The 23,864-nt window shown below is 39.8% G+C and overlaps 2 protein-coding genes across 7 annotated transcripts in view; both read left to right on the top strand.

Annotated features, from left to right (window-relative positions):
- Positions 1–15,074, top strand: part of usp19 (ubiquitin specific peptidase 19) — a 33,631-nt gene extending 18,557 nt beyond the window's left edge. For 2 of the 5 annotated variants that reach the window (XM_047360233.1, XM_047360241.1), the window contains exons 10-26: positions 849–1,090; positions 1,305–1,497; positions 1,857–1,990; positions 2,098–2,256; positions 2,343–2,453; positions 2,533–2,643; positions 2,789–2,890; positions 3,163–3,303; positions 3,385–3,503; positions 3,592–3,735; positions 5,926–6,323; positions 6,409–6,519; positions 6,673–6,889; positions 7,102–7,254; positions 7,405–7,571; positions 9,112–9,287; positions 11,765–13,799. In XM_047360233.1, the coding sequence (XP_047216189.1) occupies positions 849–1,090; positions 1,305–1,497; positions 1,857–1,990; positions 2,098–2,256; positions 2,343–2,453; positions 2,533–2,643; positions 2,789–2,890; positions 3,163–3,303; positions 3,385–3,503; positions 3,592–3,735; positions 5,926–6,323; positions 6,409–6,519; positions 6,673–6,889; positions 7,102–7,254; positions 7,405–7,571; positions 9,112–9,287; positions 11,765–12,043 (2,957 nt within the window). In that variant the 3' untranslated portion in view covers positions 12,044–13,799. The other 3 variants (XM_047360260.1, XM_047360250.1, XM_047360269.1) reach the window with 3 other exon arrangements.
- Positions 15,075–15,083: 9 nt separating this feature from the next.
- LOC124865297 lies at positions 15,084–22,332 on the top strand. Of its 2 annotated transcripts, none has more exons than XM_047360281.1 (2): positions 15,084–17,320; positions 21,779–22,332. In XM_047360281.1, exons 1-2 carry the CDS (start codon positions 16,658–16,660, stop codon positions 21,815–21,817), a joined length of 702 nt encoding a protein of 233 aa, XP_047216237.1. In that variant the 5' UTR covers positions 15,084–16,657; the 3' UTR covers positions 21,818–22,332. The 2 variants fall into 2 exon arrangements, 1 of the variants encoding a protein (XP_047216237.1); XR_007037539.1 differs by lacking the exon at positions 15,084–17,320 and adding an exon at positions 20,813–21,527.
- Positions 22,333–23,864: the final 1,532 nt, after the last annotated feature.

Genomic DNA, 23,864 nt, shown 5'->3' on the forward strand with positions numbered 1-23,864 from the left:
GGAATTATTTGGAATTATTTTCTATGTGTGAATAAATAGAGGAAATTATCTGTATTTCCAGATTTGATGCCGATGTCATTGAAAAAAGGTTCCATCTATCCTTCAGTTTGTTCATCATCTACCTCTTTCTCTCCATTGGTTTGTCCTCCATCCAATCACCCATCCACCTGTTTCTTCACAATTTCTGTGTCATGTTTTTAATATGATCCAGTACCCACCAACCTCTGTTGGTGTTATCTGTTCATCCATCTTTCCTGCATCAGTTTCTGTTATCGTCCGTCCATCCATCTGCCTTTGTTCAACAGTCCTCCATTGATTTATCATCCATCCATGATTTCAGGCGCTTAGATGCCGTCCATCCATCTGCACATTTTCAGTCGATCATCCCCTTCTGCTATCCATGATCCGTCCAGCCATCAGTTTGTCTCTGCAGGTTCCACATTTACATCCTGATTAAATACGGAATAACTGAACCTAACTGAGATCTCTGGAAGTTTAATTGTAGAAAAAATTAGACGTTTTAACATAAAGTTGTATAGGAACCATGAAGTGTCAGTGTGGAACCTAAGACACCATGTGTGGACCGGACCTTGTTTACCAGACATGGAGAGAGAAGACATTGGCAATAAAAGGCTTCAACTTCTCTAAAGTTTCTGGTTAAATGACAATAACTGTTTTCTATGAAACTCCTGAAAAGATGTTTTGGAGGTTTTCCAGAAGCTTTCTTAACAAAAAAGGGATTTGTAAATGATCAGTGATGTTGTATAAAGGTTGTACCACAGTTGAGTGTGATTCATGTTCGGTCTATTGTTGATCTTCTAACCACAAGCTCTATTCTCCTGTTTAAGGTGCAGTGGGTGGTGCCAAGGTCGCTGTGCCCTCCAGCCCAGCCTGTATGGATAAAAGCCAGCCAGGCAGCAGTCAGCACAGCCTCCCAGCCAAGGAAGAATCTCCAAGGGTTGGAGAGGAACCAACCAAGGCTCCTAAGGCCTCTCCCAGAGGAGTGGAGGACAGTGGTCTGGATACTGTTACTCCTCGCTCTGTCTCTGAGCATGTTAACATCACCAAGGCAGAGCCCACAGTCACCACGGTAAGTGGAAAACACAACAAAATCATTTAAAAATGAGGCAGCAGTGTGAGGTACTTGGAAGACAGCAGTTGCAGCACTCTGTTTTCAGAAGCTGGGAGGGTTTGTGGTTGATCGTTAACATAACCAGTACGGAGTTTTACTAAACAAAATAAATGTATGGTGTATGTGAGGATAAGTCAGTAAATGTGTGTTTTTGTGCATCTTCTTGCCTCAGCCCAAGCCTACTTGCATGGTGCAGCCAATGACCCATGCCCCTCCTGCCTCTAAAGAGCGCCACGAGGAAGAGGAGGAGAAGAAGGTGTGCCTCCCTGGTTTCACAGGATTGGTTAACCTTGGCAACACCTGCTTCATGAACAGTGTCATTCAGTCCCTGTCCAACACCAGAGAACTCCGGGATTATTTTCATGGTAAACACTCAATATTACTACAATAGTTGCTCTTTAATAATGTCATCAGAACCTACATGTACAGCTTTATTTAGCGCTTAGGAATCTCAACAGGATTTCTGTTTAATGCAAACATTATGGTCTTGTTCTTGAAGGTGATTGATTTTATTTATATAGAAACACAATTGGCAGGCTTTATTTATTAATTAATTAATTAATTAATTAATTAAAGCAGCAATTATACCTCTAAGCTCTGCATCATCTGCAGCTTTACTTAAAGGTATTAGAGATGTTTTCCTGTCTTGGTTAAAACTTTCTGTGTGGGTCGTTTCTGATGCCTGATTTCTTTTCTGACGGCTGTGTTTTCTGCTTCCTAACAGACCGAGCATTTGAAGCAGAAATCAACTGCAGTAACCCACTAGGAACAGGAGGCAGATTGGCTATTGGCTTTGCTGTTCTGCTCAGGGCTCTTTGGAAAGGGACTCATCATGCCTTCCAACCATCAAAATTAAAGGTATTTTAGGCAGGATTTTCCACACCTGCTTTAAATAATTTTCTGTTCTTCTCTCTGACTTCTCACAAGTCTTATCTAAATGTTTGCATTCACTTTTAATCTTGCAGGCGATTGTGGCCAGTAAAGCCAGTCAGTTCACAGGTTACGCTCAGCATGATGCACAAGAGTTCATGGCATTCCTTTTGGATGGACTCCATGAGGACCTGAACCGGATCCAGAATAAACCCTACACAGAGACCGTTGACTCTGATGGACGGCTTGATGAGGTGGGTGGGGTTACCTTTTTTTTTTTTTGTTTGTTTTTTTGTTTTTTTTTGAATGAACACTTCTGAGGTTTTTTATGTTGGTGCAGGTGGTGGCAGAGGAGGCATGGCAGAGGCACAAGATGAGAAATGACTCCTTTATCGTGGACCTTTTCCAAGGTCAATTTAAATCCAAGCTTGTGTGCCCCACATGTTCAAAGGTAACGTGCTGTTCTAGAAACACATCATGTGATGACACCTTGCCTTTACCCTGTCTCAAGTTCCCCTGCTTTTTTTCAGGTCTCCATCACCTTTGACCCCTTCCTCTACCTGCCTGTCCCATTGCCACAGAAACAGAAAGTGCTCTCTGTTTTCTACTTTGCAAAGGAACCTCATAAAAAACCGATCAAGGTAAAATGATCATTGGCACTCTCTGCTTCTGCTGCTGGTTTACTAACATGACCAGTTGCAGTAAGCTAAATTTGTATTTTATACAAAACACAAGTGTGCTCTCTATGTGACCCATGCTACAACATAGTTTTCCCATGTGTCTTAGATTTTGGTTAGCGTGAGCAAGGAGAACTCCAGCACTTCTGAGGTTCTGGAATCCATCTCCAGGAGTGTGAGGGTCAAATCTGAGAACCTCAGACTGGCCGAGGTTAGTTTTTCTTTTTTCTTTTTAAGGCTCTGTATTTCCTACTCTGACAAACATGTTTCCTTTACTTATCATGTAAATGCAGGAAACAGGTCAACACATTTAGGTTCCAACAATAACAGTCCATCTTGCTCATTGACCCCTCCCATGGGGGTGCCAATGGGTGGACATGTGAAATTTGTGCTTGTAACATAAGAACACGGGGAAGAATTCTAAGCGGTATGAATACTAACAAACTCATGGGGTTTTTCTTTCTGTTTCTTTTCCTCTGACAGGTGGCAAAAAATCGCTTTCAGCGCATATTCCTGCCATCCCATTCCCTAGACACAGTGTCGCCGTCTGATATGCTGTTCTGCTTCGAGGTGCTTTCCAAAGATCTGGCCAAAGAAAGAGTTCTTTTGCTCAGAGTGCAGCAGGTAAAAGACAACCCCTTTTTATGTTCTGTATGTTAAACATGGCATTATGAACCAATCTGAAGGGCTCTGTGTGCCGCACAGAAACTCCAAGTTCCAAACATCCCCATCTCAAAGTGTGCTGCCTGCCTTAAACCACCAGTGTCTGAAGAAGACAAGCTGAAGCGATGCACTCGCTGCTATCGAGTGGGATACTGCAATCAGTAAGTGTCACTGGGAATCTTGGTGTACTGTGCTGAAAAAGTTTCCAGAGTTGACTGTGTCGTTACTGTTCTGTTCCTCCCCTTCCAGACATTGTCAAAGGACACACTGGCCCAATCACAAGAGTCTGTGTCGCCCCAACTCGGAGAATGTAGGCCTGCCCTTCCTTGTTAGTGTGCCAGAGTCTCGACTCTCCTATGCCCGCCTCTCCCAGCTGCTGGAGGGTTACTCAAGGTAACCACACCTTAGGTGCTCAACTATTTTATCTCAGGCTAGGCAGACATTTTCTGTAAAATGTAAGAATTTTGGCCCTTTCAGCCATGCAACATGTTGAACTTCAAGTACGTTTCCACAGAGGGAGCCTTTTAAAGATCTGTGGTAGTTTTCAGGGGTACGTTTACTACCCCCTGCGTTTACACTACGGGAACCAGGACAAAATCTGACAAAAGCTGGGAGCAATCTACCCCGGAAACATCCCTGCTCGGGTAGTAGGATTATTTTAGTCATCCCCTCCTCTGCTGGTCATTTTTTATATTAAACATTAAAAGACATGACAGGAGTTCTGTGTTTTTTATTGCAAACAAAACACTTAAACCCAGCCACCCATAGAGAATATTCGAGTGTTTTTTAGGCCCTGTTCACACTGCAGGCAATGTGGCCCAAATCTGATTTTTTGGGGTCAAGTGATCAGGTCAGGCTTTTTAAAGCAAGTGTGAACACTCATATCTGACTTTTTCAAGTCACATTTGAGCCACATTGATATGTGGTCCTGAATCTGACTCGTATCTGATCTTTTGTGATGTGACTCCAGTGGGAACGACCAGGTGCATTAGATGTGACTTTGACGTCACTTTCCATCGCATTCGTCGCAATTTTGCGCCGCCCGACAGGAAAAGGTATCGGTTAGCAAAACAGACAGGGGGGCTAGAATAGAACTGCACAGGGGAGAGACAGCGAGATGTTAGAACTTGTTAATAAACAGAGAGAAAATTTTATTCAAGCCTGATTGAAAGGCTCATAGGAACCATCTGGATGTGGGACGAAGTTTGTATTGTAAAACTCGTATACAACCGTTCAAACAGAGGACTTTAAAATACTATCGAGGTTACCGAGCATGTGATGATCTGCCCCTGCCGCAGTCCGATACATTGGATTGCATCGGGTCTTCTGCCTGTGGAGTTGAGAGGAGAGGCGCTGACATATATGATTAAAAGTTGCTCTCGACTTGATAAAGTTCTGAATTAACTCAGTCTCTGTAAAGTTGTTAACATCCCTGCTCCACCATTGCTGGCTGTGTCTCCGTATCCGAACAGTTTGTTGTGCTGAATCTGCGATCAGATCTCCCTAAAACAGAGCAATAAAGAGTTTCCCTCTCCTTTTATTCATGTGTTTCCCACACAGCACCCGCTGACACCATAAATGGCTTCTGTTGTGCACTTAAACCATAGCACCTATTTCTCCGTGTTTAATGTTGTGCTGCGCTTGACGACACACTTTGTTTTTATGCGCATGCGGGTCAGTTTGGAGCCACACCATTTTCAAAGTAATGTGAACAGCCACACAAAAAAAATCCGATTTCTGATCAAATCGGGTTTGAGCATTAAGACCTGCTGTGGGTGCGGAACCTTAGTGTTTTCATTCTAATACATTGATAAAATCTCCCAACTGACTGACTATGAAGAGAGAACTGCACCCTTCTGAGTCTTTTTGAGAGATTTTAACTGATAAAGTTCAAATGTTTTTCATTGTTTGTTCTGAGATGCAGATTAAAGCCGTCACCCAGGATTGTGGATCGTTTACTGATACGTGACCCAACAAGCCACATCTCGCAGACGATTATTACAAACTCCCTCTGAGTTGAAGGGATTTTAATTCAGTAATAATTAATAAGCACTGTGAGATTGTCGTGGATGTCTTTAGATAGCTGATGCTAACCCTAATCTGAGCTCTCATGTTTTCCTCTCTTTCCTGTAGTTGGTATTTTCAAATTCACTCTCCCTACAGGTTTTCACTCAGTCTAGAGTAGCACCCAAGGCTTTTAAAGCAGAACAGCTATGAGACAATATGAGATTATTGCTGTTCTGATTTTATGGTTTTAATCACATTCTGCTGTTGTGGTGGAGATCTAAATAAACAGCCCGCTTTCAGACCCCTTAGTGGAAATGCACACAGAAAACATCCACATTAAGTGGATAAAAAGGTTCTAGGAAGTTAGGTTCCAGAGACAAATCCTGCGTGAAAACCAGCTTGTAGATGTCTTAATTTAAATTTACAGCAGAAGTCAAAATATGTACAAGCACATCAACAAAATCATACTTTCTGTTATGTTTAGATGTTTAAAAGAAAAGGAAATTATATATTCTCCCAGTTCTAATAAAACTAATTGAGTTCTAACTAAAATCTAACATTTCTTTTTCCCTGCAGGTTTTCTGTAAATGTGTTCCAACCCCCTTTCCAGTCAGGCAGAACCTCTCCTGAAACATCCCAGTCTCGGTTAGATGTGCCAACAACAGCGGTCGGCCCTCCTGACAGTCTGGGATCTGGCGACGAGGCCATAGGGGGCAGCAGTACTTTAGAAGCAGGCGATGGACATGGAGACATGGAGAGCCCCTCTCTTCCGCCTGAAGTCCAGGGAGAATATGCTCAGGCGTCAGCGATCCATTCCGAGGCGTCGGATTCCCTCTTATCCTCCCAGACATCCCTCTCTACCACACGGACTAAAGATTCAGGGTTCTCCGAGTCAATCTCCTCCACTTCCTGCTGTTCTCTGGACCCTCAAGCTGAAAAAGAGACGTCCTATGAGAAAGCAGTGCGACCAGAAGGTAAAAACAAAGAAGAAAAAATGCTGCTCTCTTTCTTTACATTTTAGATACATAATAAAGGTTCTTTCTCGGTTTCCTTCTGCAGCTGCAGTAACTGGGTATCAACAACCAAGTGAGGCAGCATCAGGTCATGCTAGCCAGTTCTATATAGGTCTGCTGGACTCTAATAACAAGGAGCAAAGGCTGGATGAGAAAGGTACCAGAAGAATGATCCTCAGCTCTGATCGTTCCTTGGGTCACAAGTCACAACTATTTGGATTTTGTAAATTACACATTTTCGTTAGAATGCATCTTCTTAGTTAAAACTCATTGGGATTCTTGGCTTTAATTTGCCTCATGTTTTCTGCAGAGGATGCTCTAGCAGACCTTCGGGACGATGTGACCTTAGAGCTGGTGTGGAAAAACAACGAGCGTCTAAAGGAATATGTGCTGGTCAGCTCTAAGGAACTGGAGTATGAGGAGGACCCCAGCTCTCTGAGTGAGACAGCCAGAGCTGGACATTTCACCCTGGAGCAGTGTCTGAATCTCTTCACCAAGCCTGAGGTGCTGGCACCAGAAGAGGCCTGGTAGGGTCGCACGCTACTCACCTGAGTCCTTAATAAATGCTTTAGATACTAGATTCTCTAGAAGAAACAATAAGTAATAATATAATGTGGAAATTTGATCATTGCTTTCTCCACCACCGTAATGCTGGTTGGTTAGTTAGCTCTCTTCTGTTTATGGGTCATGACTTCTCAGTGGTGTAGTTGAACCTCACCATTTTTCCATCTGTTGCCAGGTACTGTCCAAAGTGCCAGCAGCACCGAGAGGCCTCAAAGCAGCTTCTGCTATGGCGTCTGCCAAATGTCCTGATCATCCAGCTCAAACGTTTCTCCTTCAGGAGCTTCATTTGGAGAGACAAGATCAACGACATGGTCGACTTTCCTGTCAGGTAATTATGGCTGCAAATGTTAGAGATCATGTTATCGACTAGCTTTTGTATGTAAAAGCAGAAATATATGTTACAAGTGAAACTTCTATTGACCTGTGATGAATTTTTTGCTTCCGTGACATTATCCTCTGAAACAACGTTGTCTTCCAGGAATTTAGATCTGAGTAAGTTCTGCATTGGCCAGAAGGACGAAATGCAACAGCCTCCCGTCTATGACCTCTATGCAGTCATCAACCACTATGGAGGAATGATAGGAGGGCACTATACAGCTTACGCTCGCCTGCCAAGTGACAAGAACAGTCAGCGCAGTGATGTTGGTAAGGGTACTTTGAGTTATGAGGGTCAAAACGTGCATATTCTCCATTGTGTTACCACTTTGCTTGAATACAAATTTGAATGAGCAGTGTTTCAGCTGCTTTCTCACAGGCAGCTGGGGATATCTGAGCACATCGGGTCAGATGACAACAACAGCAAAGTCTGTGCCAGTAACGTTTTTCTTTTTTTTCCATTTTTTCTTTTTGAAACTTTAAGGTCATCACAAAAGCAGAATGTACATCATCCTATAGTCACAGTTCCAGTCTGTGACCAATTTCCAATTCCTCCACCGTCAACACTCCCATTTTTGTAAAAAAAAAAAGGGAAGAAAAGCACATAAAACATGGAACAGAAACAGAGGGTGCATTACTAAAAAATAACAAAAAAAATAAAGAGGCATTGCTGATACATACTTGGTCTGAGGGCAGACAAACAACTTGTTAATAATAATTTGCTTGATACGCCATTATTATTTGGCCAAGCACTGGTTCTCGCTCTGTAAAAATCCTTTTTCTTTAAATTGTAAATTGTTTGAAATGTTTGGAAATGTATTTTTTTTTTACCTTTATCCATTAATCAGAAATGTGTTGTTATATTTTTGGACACCTATTTATGGAATTTTGCATCCATTTGGTTGGACTTAAAATCAGGGTCATAGGCCTTATAATCCTCAAGCTTTCATGTAGTTTGTGTCGGCTTTGGTTTTTGCAGGAACAAGAATAGTTCTGTAAGTAAGTGTGGTTCCGCCACACCCCCTTTTTCTTTGGATAGTTGTAATGTTTTAAATCCAATTCTCTGCTTTTTTTCCTAACCATATAAATCTAGAAATCATTGTATCCCACTCTGTAAATAGTTTTTTAGTAATATCTACTGGGAGAGCTTGGAACAAGAAGAGAAATCTTGGTAACAGGTTCATTTTCACAGCTTCTATTCTCTAGATTAAGCTCCTGAAAGGGGTGACAATCCATCTCTGTATGTCTCGTTTCATTTTAGTCAGAAGATCATCATAATTCCTCTTTGCTATAGTCTTTTGGGATTAGGACCTTGTTTTTTCAGGATGGTCCAGTCCCATTTATTTTGGCACGTAATGATCTTGGACCATTATAATTAAATGTCAGTATCTGTGTTTAAACTCTGAAATTATTAAGGGAGTGATGTGTTTGGTTCACTGCTATATAGTAACACATTGTCAGCGTATAGCGCCACCTTGTGACAGTGTTTTTCATTGTATATGTCATTATAGAGTGTAAAATACCACCTAGTTTATAAGGAGAACCCCCAGATTCTTCAGTTCAACCAAATAATGACTCCCTGTGATGGACTGTGTGGCTGCATGGCTCATTGGCTGTGTGGCGGATTTAAACTCCCAAATATCAGATCAACATGTATCAGTGGTTTAGTCTTTATCAGGGTTTCTGATACTAATGTTTTAAAAATACTTTGATTGGGACTCCGACTTGATGCCTGGAACTGGATCAGAACATCACTTTTTTTTTTAGCATGTTATAGTCTCAGTTTCTTTTTCTCTGTCACTGGCTAAAGGGTGGCGTTTATTCGATGACAGCACCGTGACGATGGTGGAGGAGAGTCAGGTGGTGACGCGTTACGCCTACGTCCTGTTCTACCGGCGCAGGAATTCCCCCGTGGAAAGGCTGCCGCGATTCCCCTCCCATGTTGGAGCAGAGTCGCCCACCGCTGCAGGAGCCACTGCCAGCCAGGTGAGGGAGCCATAATCCTAGTGGCTTTACCTGTGGGTCCTGGGTTGTACCTTAGATGGAAACTTAATAATTCCTTTGTTTACCTGCTCAGCAAGTAACGCAAAATAAAGGCGCCTATGTTAAATAGTGCCGTGTATTCACTGCCTGGTCATAGTCAGCATTGTAGCGTTGCTATCAATGTGTGTTGTTCATCAGTGATACTGGTAATTGTAGGATAAACCCAGCTGTAAATGGAGGAAGTGGTGTGAAAATGTTAACGTCCTTCACCTAACCTATTATCAGCTGGACCTGATACGTTTGGAACCTCTTACACATGTCAGGTGTTCAGAACCACGCTTTAAATGTTCTGTGTAATGGGACAAAGCAGCGTTTGTTTGGTCATAAACGATCAGCATGTGTGTTGAATGTTTTTGGGAAACAATTCCCCCTTTTCTGTTGAATTCATCTGAAAGGATCTGAGACATTATGACCCAGCTTAGTGGGTTCTCTGTGGATTCATCCATCACTGAGGTGCTCTGTTTGTCTCAGCTCTGTAAATCCAGTAATCACCTCATTTTTATGATGTCTGAGGCATAAAGGCTACCCCTGAAGTTCTCCTGTTACCAATTAAAAAAGATTTTTAAGACAACGGTGTATTTGTAACCCTCAAGCATGTTCAATACTCCAAACAGATACCAAGCAGAAGCAGAGTGACTTGTGAGAAAAGGGAACATCACACCTACTATGTTTAAGACTCCACTGAGAGAACTTTTATTTTTACTTTATTTTATTTGGACTTTTGCGTCTCATTTAAAGACTCTCTTTTTTCTGGGATAGAGGGACTAATTGGTTTTTGTTATTTTCCAATTTCCATGAGATGTACACTACCGGTCAAAGGTTTTAGATCCACTTTCTCACTTAATGGGTCTCTTTATTTTCATGACTATTTAAATTGTAGATTCTCACCAAAGGCAACACAACTATGAATGAACACACATGGAATTATGTAGTAGACAAAAAGTGTGAAATAACTTGAAGTTTGAGATTTTACAAAATAGCCATCCTTTGCTTTGATGACTGCTTTGTTCTCTTGGCGTTCTCTCCATGACCTTCACGAGAAGGTCACCTGAAACGGTTTTCCAAAGAGTCCTAAAAGAACATCCCAGAGGTTCATCGAGAGACGGCCAAACTTAAATATTTCAGTCACAGCAAAGGGCAACTACTTTAAGGAATCTAAAATATAAAGTATATTTAAAGTTCTTTTACAGTTTTTTGTTTGCTATATAATTGCATGTATTTATTCGTGGTTTTGATGGTGAGAGAGAGCTTTCACAGTTTGCCATATTACAACTGAAACTTCAATGTACCTATGAACACAGTTGTTGTTTTATGTGATCGGCCAACATAAAGTAGCACATAATACTCAAGAACAAGGAAATGGATACTTGGTTTTCAAGACCTTTACAAATATAAAACTTGTAGTGTGTCAAGAAAGGCAAATAATTTACAGATGCACCTTTTTCTGCATTTACATGTAAAGACAAATATTTGCTCCATCTTATATTTCAGGCTATTCAAATCATCATTGGTGATCTGCAGTCTTAATTCTCATTCACACAAAGGTTTTTGCATAGTGTCCAAATAGTTAAGTTCTCTTCTGTTCTGACCAGAGCAGCTTCCTCCACATGTTCGCTGTGTTCCTGACATGGCTTGTGGAAAATAGAATAAAATGATAGAATAGAAATAACCTTTATTGTCCATCAGTGGGGAAATTCAGGTATACCGGCAGGCAAGTCCACAGGAGGCTTCTTACAACTTTCTTCAAACAATAACTGTGTTCTTAGCAGTCTTCCATAAAGACAATTTTCTGGAGTGTTCAACAAATGGTTGCTCTGTCTAAACATGCTCCCCCCTGAGCTTTGGACCTCCATAGCTCCTACAGAGTTACCAAGGGCTGCTTCTATGGTTAATGCTCTTCGTTCTCGGCCTGTCAGTTTAGGTGGACTGTTTGTTCACTAATGCTCTCTAACAACAGCTGCATTTACACTGACATGAAATTATATATAGAGGTAGATTCTGTTCAATATCTGGACGACTTCAGAAGGCAACTTGTTGCACTGGATTTTATTTCGAGGTATCAGGGTCAGAGGACAGGATACAAATGGACACCACACTTTTCACGTTTTCTATCTGTGAGGTTTTTGAAAACCATGACCTCTTCTCCTCCCACTTCAGTTATCCACTCCTCTGTGTTGCTCTATCACCCATAGATTACACTAAAGTTTATGGTTTATAATCCTATAAAGCTTTAATTGTCTCAGGACTATGAATACTTTAGCAAGGCGCTGTATGTTCCCTAAAGAGCTAAGGGCTGCGTTTCCTGCCTGTCAGTACTACAGCTCAGCAGGCAGGTCATTGTGGAGTTACAAAGTGTAATCATAGTGTTTGTTAGAACTCGCCTTTACCCAGACCTTGACACCGGTTTCCGCCAATCGCAGGCCTCTCTAATATGGCGGGAATTGGAGGAGGAAGACGAGGGCCTTGATGAAGGGCCTCGCGGACTGTTCCGTTCTGCACTTCGAAGGCGACAATCACAGAGGAACAAAGCAGAGGAAGACCGACCGGACGGCTCGGTGCGACGCCACCGCAGGCAGAAGATGTCGGACTATCCTGACGAAGACTGTGTGCGATATTTGGTTCTGGGCTCACTTGCCGCAGTGATTGCTCTCTTTGTTAACCTAGTTTATCCCTTTCTTTACAAAATCAGATGGACCTGAGCAGAGACCAGCTGTGCATTCCCTGGGTCAGAAATGTATTTTCAGGATCAGGCTTTTGTAAGAGGAGTAAAAGCTGTAGAATAATCAGGCTCGCTTATTAAACAGGATAAATGGCAACAAAAATAAGTTTGAGCAAGTGCACAGCAGCAACTTCCCTTCTGTAATGATTTTATGGGTCCGATTGATGTTTCAGTCTTAAAGGGGTTCAGGCTGCAGTAGACTGCATAACATGTGGAACTCTTTACAACATCACCCCTGTTGTTTTGACTTGAGATCAGCTTATTTTACTTTATTTTTTCTGGGGGTCAGTAATTAATTATTACCTGGACCAGACTTGATGAGCTGAAAGCTGTGGAACTTTATAGTTGATCCATAGTGGTTATTCTTCCCTGAGAAACAGTGGTTTGACAACACTGAAGGACTGTGAAGGTTCTCTTTTCAAACATGAAGCCAGTCTGAAGCTCCTGCTGCTGCTGAAGGAAACCTTTTTTATGCACAGTGCTCCTGCAGTAATACTACAAGCTAAAGGGGCTTTTATCAGATAAAGCAGTTCCACAATGATGCTAATTCAACAATAATTATCATGAACCACAGGCAGCCTTGTTTTTAAGTAATTCACTCAGTGGATTTGGTTTAAAGCGTCATGTTTTGTCCATTTCCTGTCATGTTTTACAGAGTTCCTGTATGTTTTGTGTTGTGTTCTGTACTCTTCATTTTTTATGTGATATCTAGGCATGGGCTGGTATGAAATGCTCACTCCTTCAGCTGGGGAAAGTAGTAGTAATAATAGCTTTGTTTCAGCTAGCTGATGGGCAGTGTTCAGCAACATGTAGGGGAGGAGCAGTGCTGTTCGTCTGTGCTCCGTACAGCCTGTAGTAGTGAGTCGGGTATATTGCTTCAGCAATATCTCTGACATCTCATGCCATTTTTAATCCTCTGTATACACCAGAAACCAGCCCATGCCTAGTAAAAGCTTATTATGTTTCGCATAATATCTTTAAAGCCATGAGCAGATTTAAGATTTTCAGGTGAAGTGTAATGAACAATATTTTGTAGTAGACACTAAGCTACAGACTGAAGACATGTTCATAGCCTCAAAATCTAGAGTTGTTTCCTTCTGACTATATTTTTTGTAGTACTGCTTAGCACTATGAGAAATTGTACCTATATATTTTCAAGAAAGTTACCTTCGTTACTGAAAGTATATATTTTTATTGTATTGAAATTCTAATTTAATTTATAATATTTCCAGCTGAATCACGTTTCCAAATTCTTACTTCATGCTGAGGCTTTTTTGAAATAATTTTTTTAGTTCATTTTTGAGTCTCAGGGAAGCTGTAGTGGTACTAAGGCAGCATCTGGTGATCTGTGTTGGCCTTATAAACTAGGTTACTTTTGGACTATATGCTTGAATCTGATATATGCAATGCTGACGTATGTCACGTTTTAATGCGCTTTAGAGCTTGTGTTAAATAATTTGGAGCTTGATATGAAAAGCCGCGAAGAAGGATGCAATATCCTAATGTAGGGAACACATTTACTATCGTTAACTTAAACACTACAGAGATTTGAATACGAGTGAAGGTCAAAATAACTTTTAATATGCTCACTTAGTTTTAAACTATCTGTCAAATAGTTGTCATAGAAATCAAAGTACTATGTTTAAGAAGTAATATCTTTTTAATTTCCTTGCAATATTGTATCTCTACTCTCACCTAAATACTGCTTTCTAAATAAATTCACTTTCTACCCTTGATTTAAAGTGTTATTTCCTGTTTCCTGCACACAGTGTGAATGTTTGAGAATACAGCTCCAGCCTGATTCACGTTTAACACTGATTTATTTTCCAGGCCTCTAGCCAGTCAATGTTTGGGACAGAGCTGGATCCTGAAGGACCCCCTTCCCACACCCCGGAGGTGCCATCTGACCTTTTCGCTCACTCCGCAGAGTGCGCAGCTCCATCCTACAGTAACATGGAGGAGGTGGATTAGTCCCTGTGAAGAACCAGTGCTAAGGTGATAGCAGCAACCCCAAGTGGAAGCTGAGGACTCATCTGTGCACATCATTAGCACCAGTGTCCAAAAGAGGGTTTAAAAAAAAAATACACAACCTCCAAAACTCAATTCTGGATGTGGTCTCCAGGGTTTCGACTGTTTTCACTTCCTATTCTCACTTTGACCCTCACATCTACAAAGTAGTAAAGTAATGACTTCCTACATGCAACTACTTAAGATTATAAGCTACATATATCATTTTATTCATTCAGTGCGAACAGTTTCCACACCTGTATCAGAGGTCCTGTTAGCAGATCTGCTATGGAGGCGTCCATCTGCAGCCGCATTTCAGAGCTCAGAGGAACAGCCGACCTCAACGGCCTTCATTTCGGGTCTGAAGCTGAAAACCTGGATGGGACCAGAACTTCTTTACCTGGCTGGCGCTTTGGACTTATAGGCTAAATCTGTAGAGTTTGAGTGATGTTTGTTTAAATGTGTGTAAATTATCTTTGAGTTGTTTGCGGCGGCATCTTCAGTAAGTTAAATCAAGAGAAGTGGACAAAGAGGGGGTTGACCCGTTAATGATTTGTTTCTTCCTGCAGAGGGCTCATGATGTTTATGTGTGATTGTTTGCTAAAAATATTTTGCCTTTTCCCCCCCCCCATTCTTGTAATATTTGATCCTGTGGATGCAAATGTCAGAAGCCTTTGGTATAAACTGAAATATGCATGACTTCATTTTCGTACACACCGTAACCTCCAGCCCTCTGTAAGATACCCCTCTCAGCTCAATGTTGCTGCAGTGCATTGTTGCAGGTTCGTTTTGAGTTGTCCAGCATAACCCTCCCGCTTGTCTGTCAAAAACTGCAGATATAAAGCTTCTTAACGCTGCAGTGGACACTATAAATGATTAATAAAACTGTAAACTGCTGATGGAAAACCCTGCAATGTTTTCACTTGTCTCAACCCCTGTCAATTCAGAAGTATCTTGGAAAAGTGCATCATCTGTTAATAAAACTAGTAAAGGCGGTAAATTCATATTTGGCTTTGTTTCCCATTTTTAATTATCAATAAATCCACAGGGAGCTTATGTTTTTCGGCACTAGTGGCCTTTATATTTTTTTAACAGTAGGTAGACAGGAAAGGGGGAGACATTCGGTAAATGTCGCCTGGTCCGGGACTCGAACCCGGGACAGCCGCTTCGGTATGGTCGCGTGCTTCACCTCTACACCATCAGCGCTTACGTTGCCCATGAAGCAAGACAATTATTTCTCATCATAATTTGTGGTTGTCCGGCTGATTATTTGTTTTTCCAGAATCTTGGAGAACTGAGGTAGTAATGAGACAGGTCTAGTTTATCAGGAGTGTTTGTTCCCAGTTTTATACAGCGGTGTAACTTTTGCTACTTTCATTTTGTTTGAAAATGTGCCACTTTGAAAAGATAAGTTGCATATATATGTAAATAATATGCAAGTTCCCTCAATTACCTTTTTTTAGAACCAACAAATCAATATCACAATCAGCAGATGAAAAACTTTAGATTATTTTTTTTCTCTCTCATTGCTGTGAAGAACAAGTAAATCAGATTGACGGTAACTGAATTCCATCTATAAACTCAACTTTCCACAAATTGATTTCCGCAGTTGGTAAGTCCTTCATATAGTCAGCTTGGTTTGGTTGGCTTTTCACCCTTAACAAATCATTGCTATGATTTTCTTACGGGTACAAAACTCTGGGGACACAAGTTTGACAATCCAATAAATATTTTAGTCACTAAATACATATGTTCCTATATGTGTTAGCATTAACAATGGATATGTTAAATTTAAATTCATCTATAATTATTTCAGTTGGGTCAAACATTAACTATAAAAATACAATTATGTTAAATTATGTTATGCTCACTGTGATAATTTAAGCTATAATAGTTCAGCTCAACTGACACCGCAGCTTAACTTCGGACCAATCACCTTCAGTTAAAGCTGTATTAGCCCCACTCAGTTAAAATCTTGAAAAAGTTTAGATGATTATATAAAAAACATTTAAAATATAAAAACAGATATGTACAGAAATGTAATGAACATCTGATACAATGACTGTTAATATGTTTTATTTAGAAAATACACTTATGCTAGTAATGTAATGCACCATCATTTTAGGACATGTTCGTTATAAATAAAGAAAATATTATTTTTATCGGATGGTAAATTCGAAAGAAGCCCAAATAATAACATTGCTATGTGTAAGAAAACCTTACAACGACGCTGGTTGATTGGATTACGAACAGACTTCATGTCACGTGAATCCATCACCATGGTTTCCATGCCGCACATGCTCTGTGACGGAACTCCTTTGATGTCGATGATGTAACAAACACGTTTGAAGTCCAAAACAGTGGACCACTTGTGAGTTCTGCTCAGAACACTTTAACAAGCGTTCATAGTCCTGCTGATTACAGAAAGATTTGAGAAAATTTGACCTTTTTTTCAACTTTTTTCTGTAAACACAGTTTGTATTAATTTGATTTCTAGACAAAGACCTACTCAGTCATCACAATAGTAGTTACACAGCCAGAAGGAATCCATATTTTCATAGTTTTTCAAAGAAAACTGCATCTCTAAATGGAAAAACTGCTCTACAGTATCCCAAAAGACAAGTGGGACGACTTTGTTGCTGGTAGTGCTGCGATACAGAAAATATGGTTGAAGGAACATCTGCTTTTGGACAGTACCAATTTCTTTTCTGCTCTGGTTTTGTCCAAAGTCCAGAGCCTGCCTGTCACACGCAAGGATGTCAAAGCCATTGTGGGTAACCAACTACCAGAAGCTCTTGCGAACGTCCTGGGAAGTACAGTGATTTGTGATTTAGAACCCATTAAAATGTTTAACAAATTAGTTATCAGAGAAGTGGCAAGCAAGATCCAATCCTCCACCAATCAGGACAGTATGAAGAAACAGTCTCTGGTCAGAAGAAGCATGGATAAACTATTCCACGCGGTGGATCGAGTTAGGGTGCTGGGACATCAAACAGCTGTAGATAATGGCACAAAAGCAAAGATTTGTAAACAGGAGAATGTTCCGTCTACCAATGCTGCACCACACACTTTGAGGGCACCAAGAAGAAAAGCAAAGGGTGCACCTGCGATTTATAATAAATACCGTGGAGGGAAACAATGGTTAAAAGAGGGAGTGCCCAAGTTACCAACCATCCCTGAAGCCACTCAGATGGAGGAAATGTTGGCTGAAATCAACCATTTTGGATACAACATCCAGACTTACAATGAGGTAAATGTCCATGATTTGGAAACACAACCATCTGCCAAGGTGTGTAACATCTTAAAACCAGAGTCTCCTCCTCTTGAAGTTAACAATAAATCCACCATCCACAATGAGCGATCATCAAAGTCATCATTTGATAACAATAAAAAGGTTAATTTCCTAAATGATTCTGATGTTGAAAAACAGCCATCCAGGGAAGAATTCAAAGGCTTAAAAGCTAGCTATCCCCTGGAACCCAAAATTGTTGAGAGTGGGAATTTTCAGGCGTGTGATCTATCAGAATCTCCAACAGCTAAGAACAGTTCACAGAATCCCAGTTTAGAGGAAGAGCACAGAAAAGAATATGTTGGCATGATTATTGAGTTGCTTTTGGTGCAGGCACTTGAAGTATCATATATGTCATGCTCCTGTAAAGTCTTTGATGATCTCTACGAGTATATTTTTGAGAAGGTCTGGACTGAGGTTCGGGGGCAAACTATAATAATTCGCTCAGGACGCCTTAATAGATTTGTCAAAAGCATCTTTTCAAAGATTTGTGAAGACATTTTCTGTAAAAAGAAAAGAGCCCTGTCTTTATTTGTCATGAGAGCCCCCAAGCCTGAAGAAGTATATCTGGCCATTTTAAAGGAAAACCTGTTAAAGAAAGTTGGCATTTGTGAAAGATTTGTTAACTTCATGTATGACATCTACGACAAAATGAATAATGCGTGCGGCTAACGGCCTCAAAGTTCTTGTGACCAAGATTCATACACCCGGAAGGCATCCATGATGGCTCTTATCCAAAGTGGGGTTTCTCCAGGAGAGCAGTGAAGAAGCTCAAATTACAAATTCCACGCCAACAAGAGAACCCCAACACTTCCCAGAGACCACAAATGTCGAAAAACCTACATCCTGTCCGGGATCTGCCAACAGCAGTGAGAAACGGCATGAGATCTGGAACAGGGTGATGGAATGAAAATGGCCATGCAGACACTTTATAAGCAAAATGAATGTCTGACCCCAGAGTACACGGACAAATTATTAAACATTTTTGCAATAGTAAACAAGTCTTGTGTAATAGAATATGTGACTAAACTGCCGTAGACATCTAATTGATTCACAACAGCAGACACTACGGCCAATTTGTGTTAAGGTTTAGATTATCTTCAATATATTATTTTCAGAAAAGCTGAACATGCAGTTTGCATATATTTGCCAATGCAGGTGTGGGTTCTCTCCGAGTACTCTGGCTCTCCTACAGTCCAATTTGCTGTAATTCATGATAATGTAATGTATCTATACAATATATTGTTTTTCTATTTAATCCATTCTTCACTTAACGTTTCAATATCAAACATGCAACATATTAATCAAACGATTTCTTCATATTGAAAAATATAAAGAAAAAAAGGAAGGGTTGTCAAGGTAGCCAAGACTGCTGTTGAGTCTTCAGTTTCAGAGACTTAATCCTATGATGCTCAAAGATTTGCAAACAATTTCAAAAGCCCCTTTTCATTGCTTTTGAAAAGCCCCAGGCTTTAGAAAGCCCAGGTTGCATTTCATAACGAATTAAACCGGGTAATTTCACTTTCCTGGGGCTTTACTTTCATGGGTAAATGGTTCTGGTCTGGAATAGGTCTTTTCAGCTTTTCCTGGGATTTGTTAAAGGGGCGGGGCAGCAAGGCATGGCACCAGCTGCTTCAGTAATGGCACAGGTTTCTATACAATTAATCGTTTTTGTACCAATATTTGTCATAAAATGTAGTTTTAAGATGTTTTTAAGTGAGACAGTAGACCTCAAAACATCATCTGTGCAGTCAGTTCATCAAGAATGAGACTACTTTAAAATGTTTTTTCTGGGTTTTTGGAGCAGTAGAGCTCCAATTACAGGCTGGTCTGGCTGCTAAGCTGCTAACTGGGCAGGGATTTCCCCAATAACCGCTGTCTGATCTTGGCCCGGCACTCTAGGATTTCCCGCTACCCGTTCTTTGTATGTGGTGGCTAAAGTGAATATAATGCATTTAGTAGGTATGTGGTTAATAACTGCAAGTACCAGACAATAAAACGAAATATTTACGCCAAAAATGTTTGACATTTTTATTTATTGTAGGAATATATTATTAACTGTTTATGGATCGAGTGCAACTTAAAGAATAATGAAATGAATTAATGAACTGTATAATTCTACAGCTGCTCATCATCATCTATTATTTATCAGTTAAAACAAAAAATTTATTTATTGGTTAATAGTCTTATAAACAAAGTAAAGGAGTAATGCCATGTGTATGGAGGTAAATTTGTCTCAATATTATTCAATCATACAAAAAATTAATCTCAATCAAAAAATATGTTGTGATCAAAACTTTCAGAGTTGTAACGTTTATTTTTTTTTAAATGGAATATTTCATTTTTGGGAGAAAAAAAATTTGTTTGATAAAACTTTTTTAGATTAAAATGACTCATTTTTTCTCACGAAGAGAAAAAAGTTATTTGCAAAACATAAACTTTTATTTGCGCATGTCAAAAATCTTTGGTTACGAGTCTCCCTCTTTTGGTCACTATGGGGTAAGAACGCTGTCAAAAACAATGTGTAAGTAAAGACGGAAATGTGTACATATTAGTCAATAGTTGTGCATAAGTAAAATCCAAAAGAGGTATTGTAAATTTTATCTGTAAGAATACAAAATAAAATGTTACAGCTTCAAGAAATTGCAAACACAGTTCAAGTTTACACTTGTGGTTTATTCTTTATGAATACAATATGCTATAACAGTTTGTGAATACGATTTCTTTTCTTTGAGAATACGAATTTACATCAGCGACTTGGTGTCACGTGATCTCAGGCTCAGAATATAGTGGGTGTAGTTATACAATGATGTACAGTAGGTGGCAGTATGCACCTCTGAATTTGTTGCGAACCGCCAGCAGAAGAAGAGAAGAAGAAGCAGCAGCACCTTCGCCAAAAGAACGGACCAAGCGCATATATTAACGACATTAAGACATGTATAATTTTAACATTACCTGACTTTGTACCGTAGTTTCTTGGTCCGTCATCTTAGCGCTAGTGCTGCTGCTTCTTCTTCTCTTCTTCTGCTGGCAGTGCGCAACAAATTCAGAGGTGCATACTGCCACCTATTGTACATCATTGTATAACTACACCCACTATATTCTGAGCCTTAGATCACGTGACACCAAGTCGCTGTTGTAAATTCGTATTATCAAAGAAAAGAAATCGTATTCACAAACTGTTATAGCATATTGTATTCATAAAGAATAAACCACAACTGTAAATTTGAACGTGTTTGTAATTTCTTGAAGTTGTAACATTTTATTTTGTATTTTTACAGAGAAAATATACAATACCTCTTTTGGATTTTACTTATGCACAACTATTGACTAATATGCACACATTTCCGTCTTTACATACACATTGTTTTTGACAGCGTTCTTACCCCAAAGTTACAACTCTGAAAGTTTTGATCACAACTTAATATTTTTTGATTGAGATTAGTTGTTTTTTTTTATTGAATATTCCAAATGTTTTCACCACCATTAATTTTTTTGATTGAGATTAGTTTTTTTTGGATTGAAATTAGTTTTTTGTTTGATTGAATAATATTGAGACAAATCAATCTCCATAACATCTGCTGGAATGAAGGTGTAATGCAGTTTTATTCACAACTTTCCCGTACGTCATTAGGCTGATTTAAATAAATGGTCCTTGGCAATGAAAAAAGAAATTACAGAATTTCCTGGGATTCCTATTAAAACAAATCCTAGGGCTTTAAATCCTTGGGCTTTCGATGGAATAAGAGCCAATGGCATTATCTTACAATGAATGAATGAAAAAATTAAAGGCAGAATGCAGTAAAAAGAAGTTAACATAAAAATCTAGAAATATACAATTGGGCCACTTTTGAAGATCCTCTGTACATAAACTTTGTAGGGAAAGGAGATACTTAAGGGTTATCATAGTAAGTCCTCTCTGAAGTTATGAAAAGGAAGTTATAAAAATTGTCAAAAACCATGACCAATAAAATAATGCAGTATTACCATTCAGTGTTATTTGTTTGAAAACTAAGGTTTATCTTGAGGAACCTGGAAATGAGGTCAAGTTAGTCTTAGAACTAACTAAGAACCATCTGACCTTTTCGCTCACTCCGCAGAGTGCGCAGCTCCATCCTACAGTAACATGGAGGAGGTGGATTAGTCCCTGTGAAGAACCAGTGCTAAGGTGATAGCAGCAACCCCAAGTGGAAGCTGAGGACTCATCTGTGCACATCATTAGCACCAGTGTCCAAAAGAGGGTTTAAAAAAAAAATACACAAACTCCAAAACTCAATTCTGGATGTGGTCTCCAGGGTTTCGACTGTTTTCACTTCCTATTCTCACTTTGACCCTCACATCTACAAAGTAGTAAAGTAATGACTTCCTACATGTAACTACTTAAGATTATAAGCTACATATATCATTTTATTCATCCAGTGCGAACAGTTTCCACACCTGTATCAGAGGTCCTGTTAGCAGATCTGCTATGGAGGCGTCCATCTGCAGCCGCATTTCAGAGCTCAGAGGAACAGCCGACCTCAACGGCCTTCATTTCGGGTCTGAAGCTGAAAACCTGGATGGGACCAGAACTTCTTTACCTGGCTGGCGCTTTGGACTTATAGGCTAAATCTGTAGAGTTTGAGTGATGCTTGTTTAAATGTGTGTAAATTATCTTTGAGTTGTTTGCGGCGGCATCTTCAGTAAGTTAAATCAAGAGAAGTGGACAAAGAGGGGGTTGACCCGTTAATGATTTGTTTCTTCCTGCAGAGGGCTCATGATGTTTATGTGTGATTGTTTGCTAAAAATATTTTGCCTTTTTTCCCCCCCCATTCTTGTAATATTTGATCCTGTGGATGCAAATGTCAGAAGCCTTTGGTATAAACTGAAATATGCATGACTTCATTTTCGTACACACCGTAACCTCCAGCCCTCTGTAAGATACCCCTCTCAGCTCAATGTTGCTGCAGTGCATTGTTGCAGGTTCGTTTTGAGTTGTCCAGCGTAACCCTCCCGCTTGTCTTTCAAAAACTGCAGATATAAAGCTTCTTAACGCTGCAGTGGACACTATAAATGATTAATAAAACTGTGTAAACTGCTGATGGAAAACCCTGCAATGTTTTCACTTGTCTCAACCCCTGTCAATTCAGAAGTATCTTGGAAAAGTGCATCATCTGTTAATAAAACTAGTAAAGGCGGAAAATTCATGTTTGACTTTGTTTCCCATTTTTAATTATCAATAAATCCACAGGGAGCTTATGTTTTTCGGCACTAGTGGCCTTTATATTTTTTTAACAGTAGGTAGACAGGAAAGGGGGAGACATTCGGTAAATGTCGCCTGGTCCGGGACTCGAACCCGGGACAGCCGCTTAGGTATGGTCACGTGCTTTTCTTACGGGTACAAAACTCTGTGGACACAAGTTTGACAATCCAATAAATATTTTAGTCACTAAATACATATGTTCCTATATGTGTTAGCATTAACAATGGATATGTTTAATTTAAATTCATCTATAATTATTTCGGTTGGGTCAAACATTAACTATAAAAATACAATTATGTTAAATTATGTTATGCTCACTGTGATAATTTAAGCTATAATAGTTCAGCTCAACTGACACCGCAGCTTAACTTCGGACCAATCACCTTCAGTTAAAGCAGTATTAGCCCCGCTCAGTTAAAATCTTGAAAAAGTTTAGATGATTATATAAAAAACATTTAAAATATAAAAACAGATATGTACAAAAATGTAATGAACATCTGATACAATGACTGTTAATATGTTTTATTTAGAAAATGCACTTATGCTAGTAATGAAATGCACCATCATTTTAGGACATGTTTGTTATAAATAAAGAAAATATTATTTTATCGGATGGTAAATTCGAAAGAAACCCAAATAATAACATTGCTATGTGTAAGAAAACCTTACAACGACGCTGGTTGATTGGATTACGAACAGACTTCATGTCACGTGAATCCATCACCATGGTTTCCTTGCCGCACGTGCTCTGTGACGGAACTCCTTTGATGTCGATGATGTAACAAACACGTTTGAAGTCCAAAACAGTGGACCACTTGCGAGTTCTGCTCAGAACACTTTAACAAGCGTTCATAGTCCTGCTGATTACAGAAAGATTTGAGAAAATTTGACCTTTTTTTCAACTTTTTTCTGTAAACACAGTTTGTATTAATTTGATTTCTAGACAAAGACCTACTCAGTCATCACAATAGTAGTTACACAGCCAGAAGGAATCCATATTTTCATAGTTTTTCAAAGAAAACTGCATCTCTAAATGGAAAAACTGCTCTACAGTATCCCAAAAGACAAGTGGGACGACTTTGTTGCTGGTAGTGCTGCGATACAGAAAATATGGTTGAAGGAACATCTGCTTTTGGACAGTACCAATTTCTTTTCTGCTCTGGTTTTGTCCAAAGTCCAGAGCCTGCCTGTCACACGCAAGGATGTCAAAGCCATTGTGAGTAACCAACTACCAGAAGCTCTTGCGAAGGTCCTGAGAAGTAC

Source organism: Girardinichthys multiradiatus, chromosome 1 (assembly GCF_021462225.1).
Source record: "Girardinichthys multiradiatus isolate DD_20200921_A chromosome 1, DD_fGirMul_XY1, whole genome shotgun sequence".
Taxonomy (NCBI): domain Eukaryota; kingdom Metazoa; phylum Chordata; class Actinopteri; order Cyprinodontiformes; family Goodeidae; genus Girardinichthys; species Girardinichthys multiradiatus.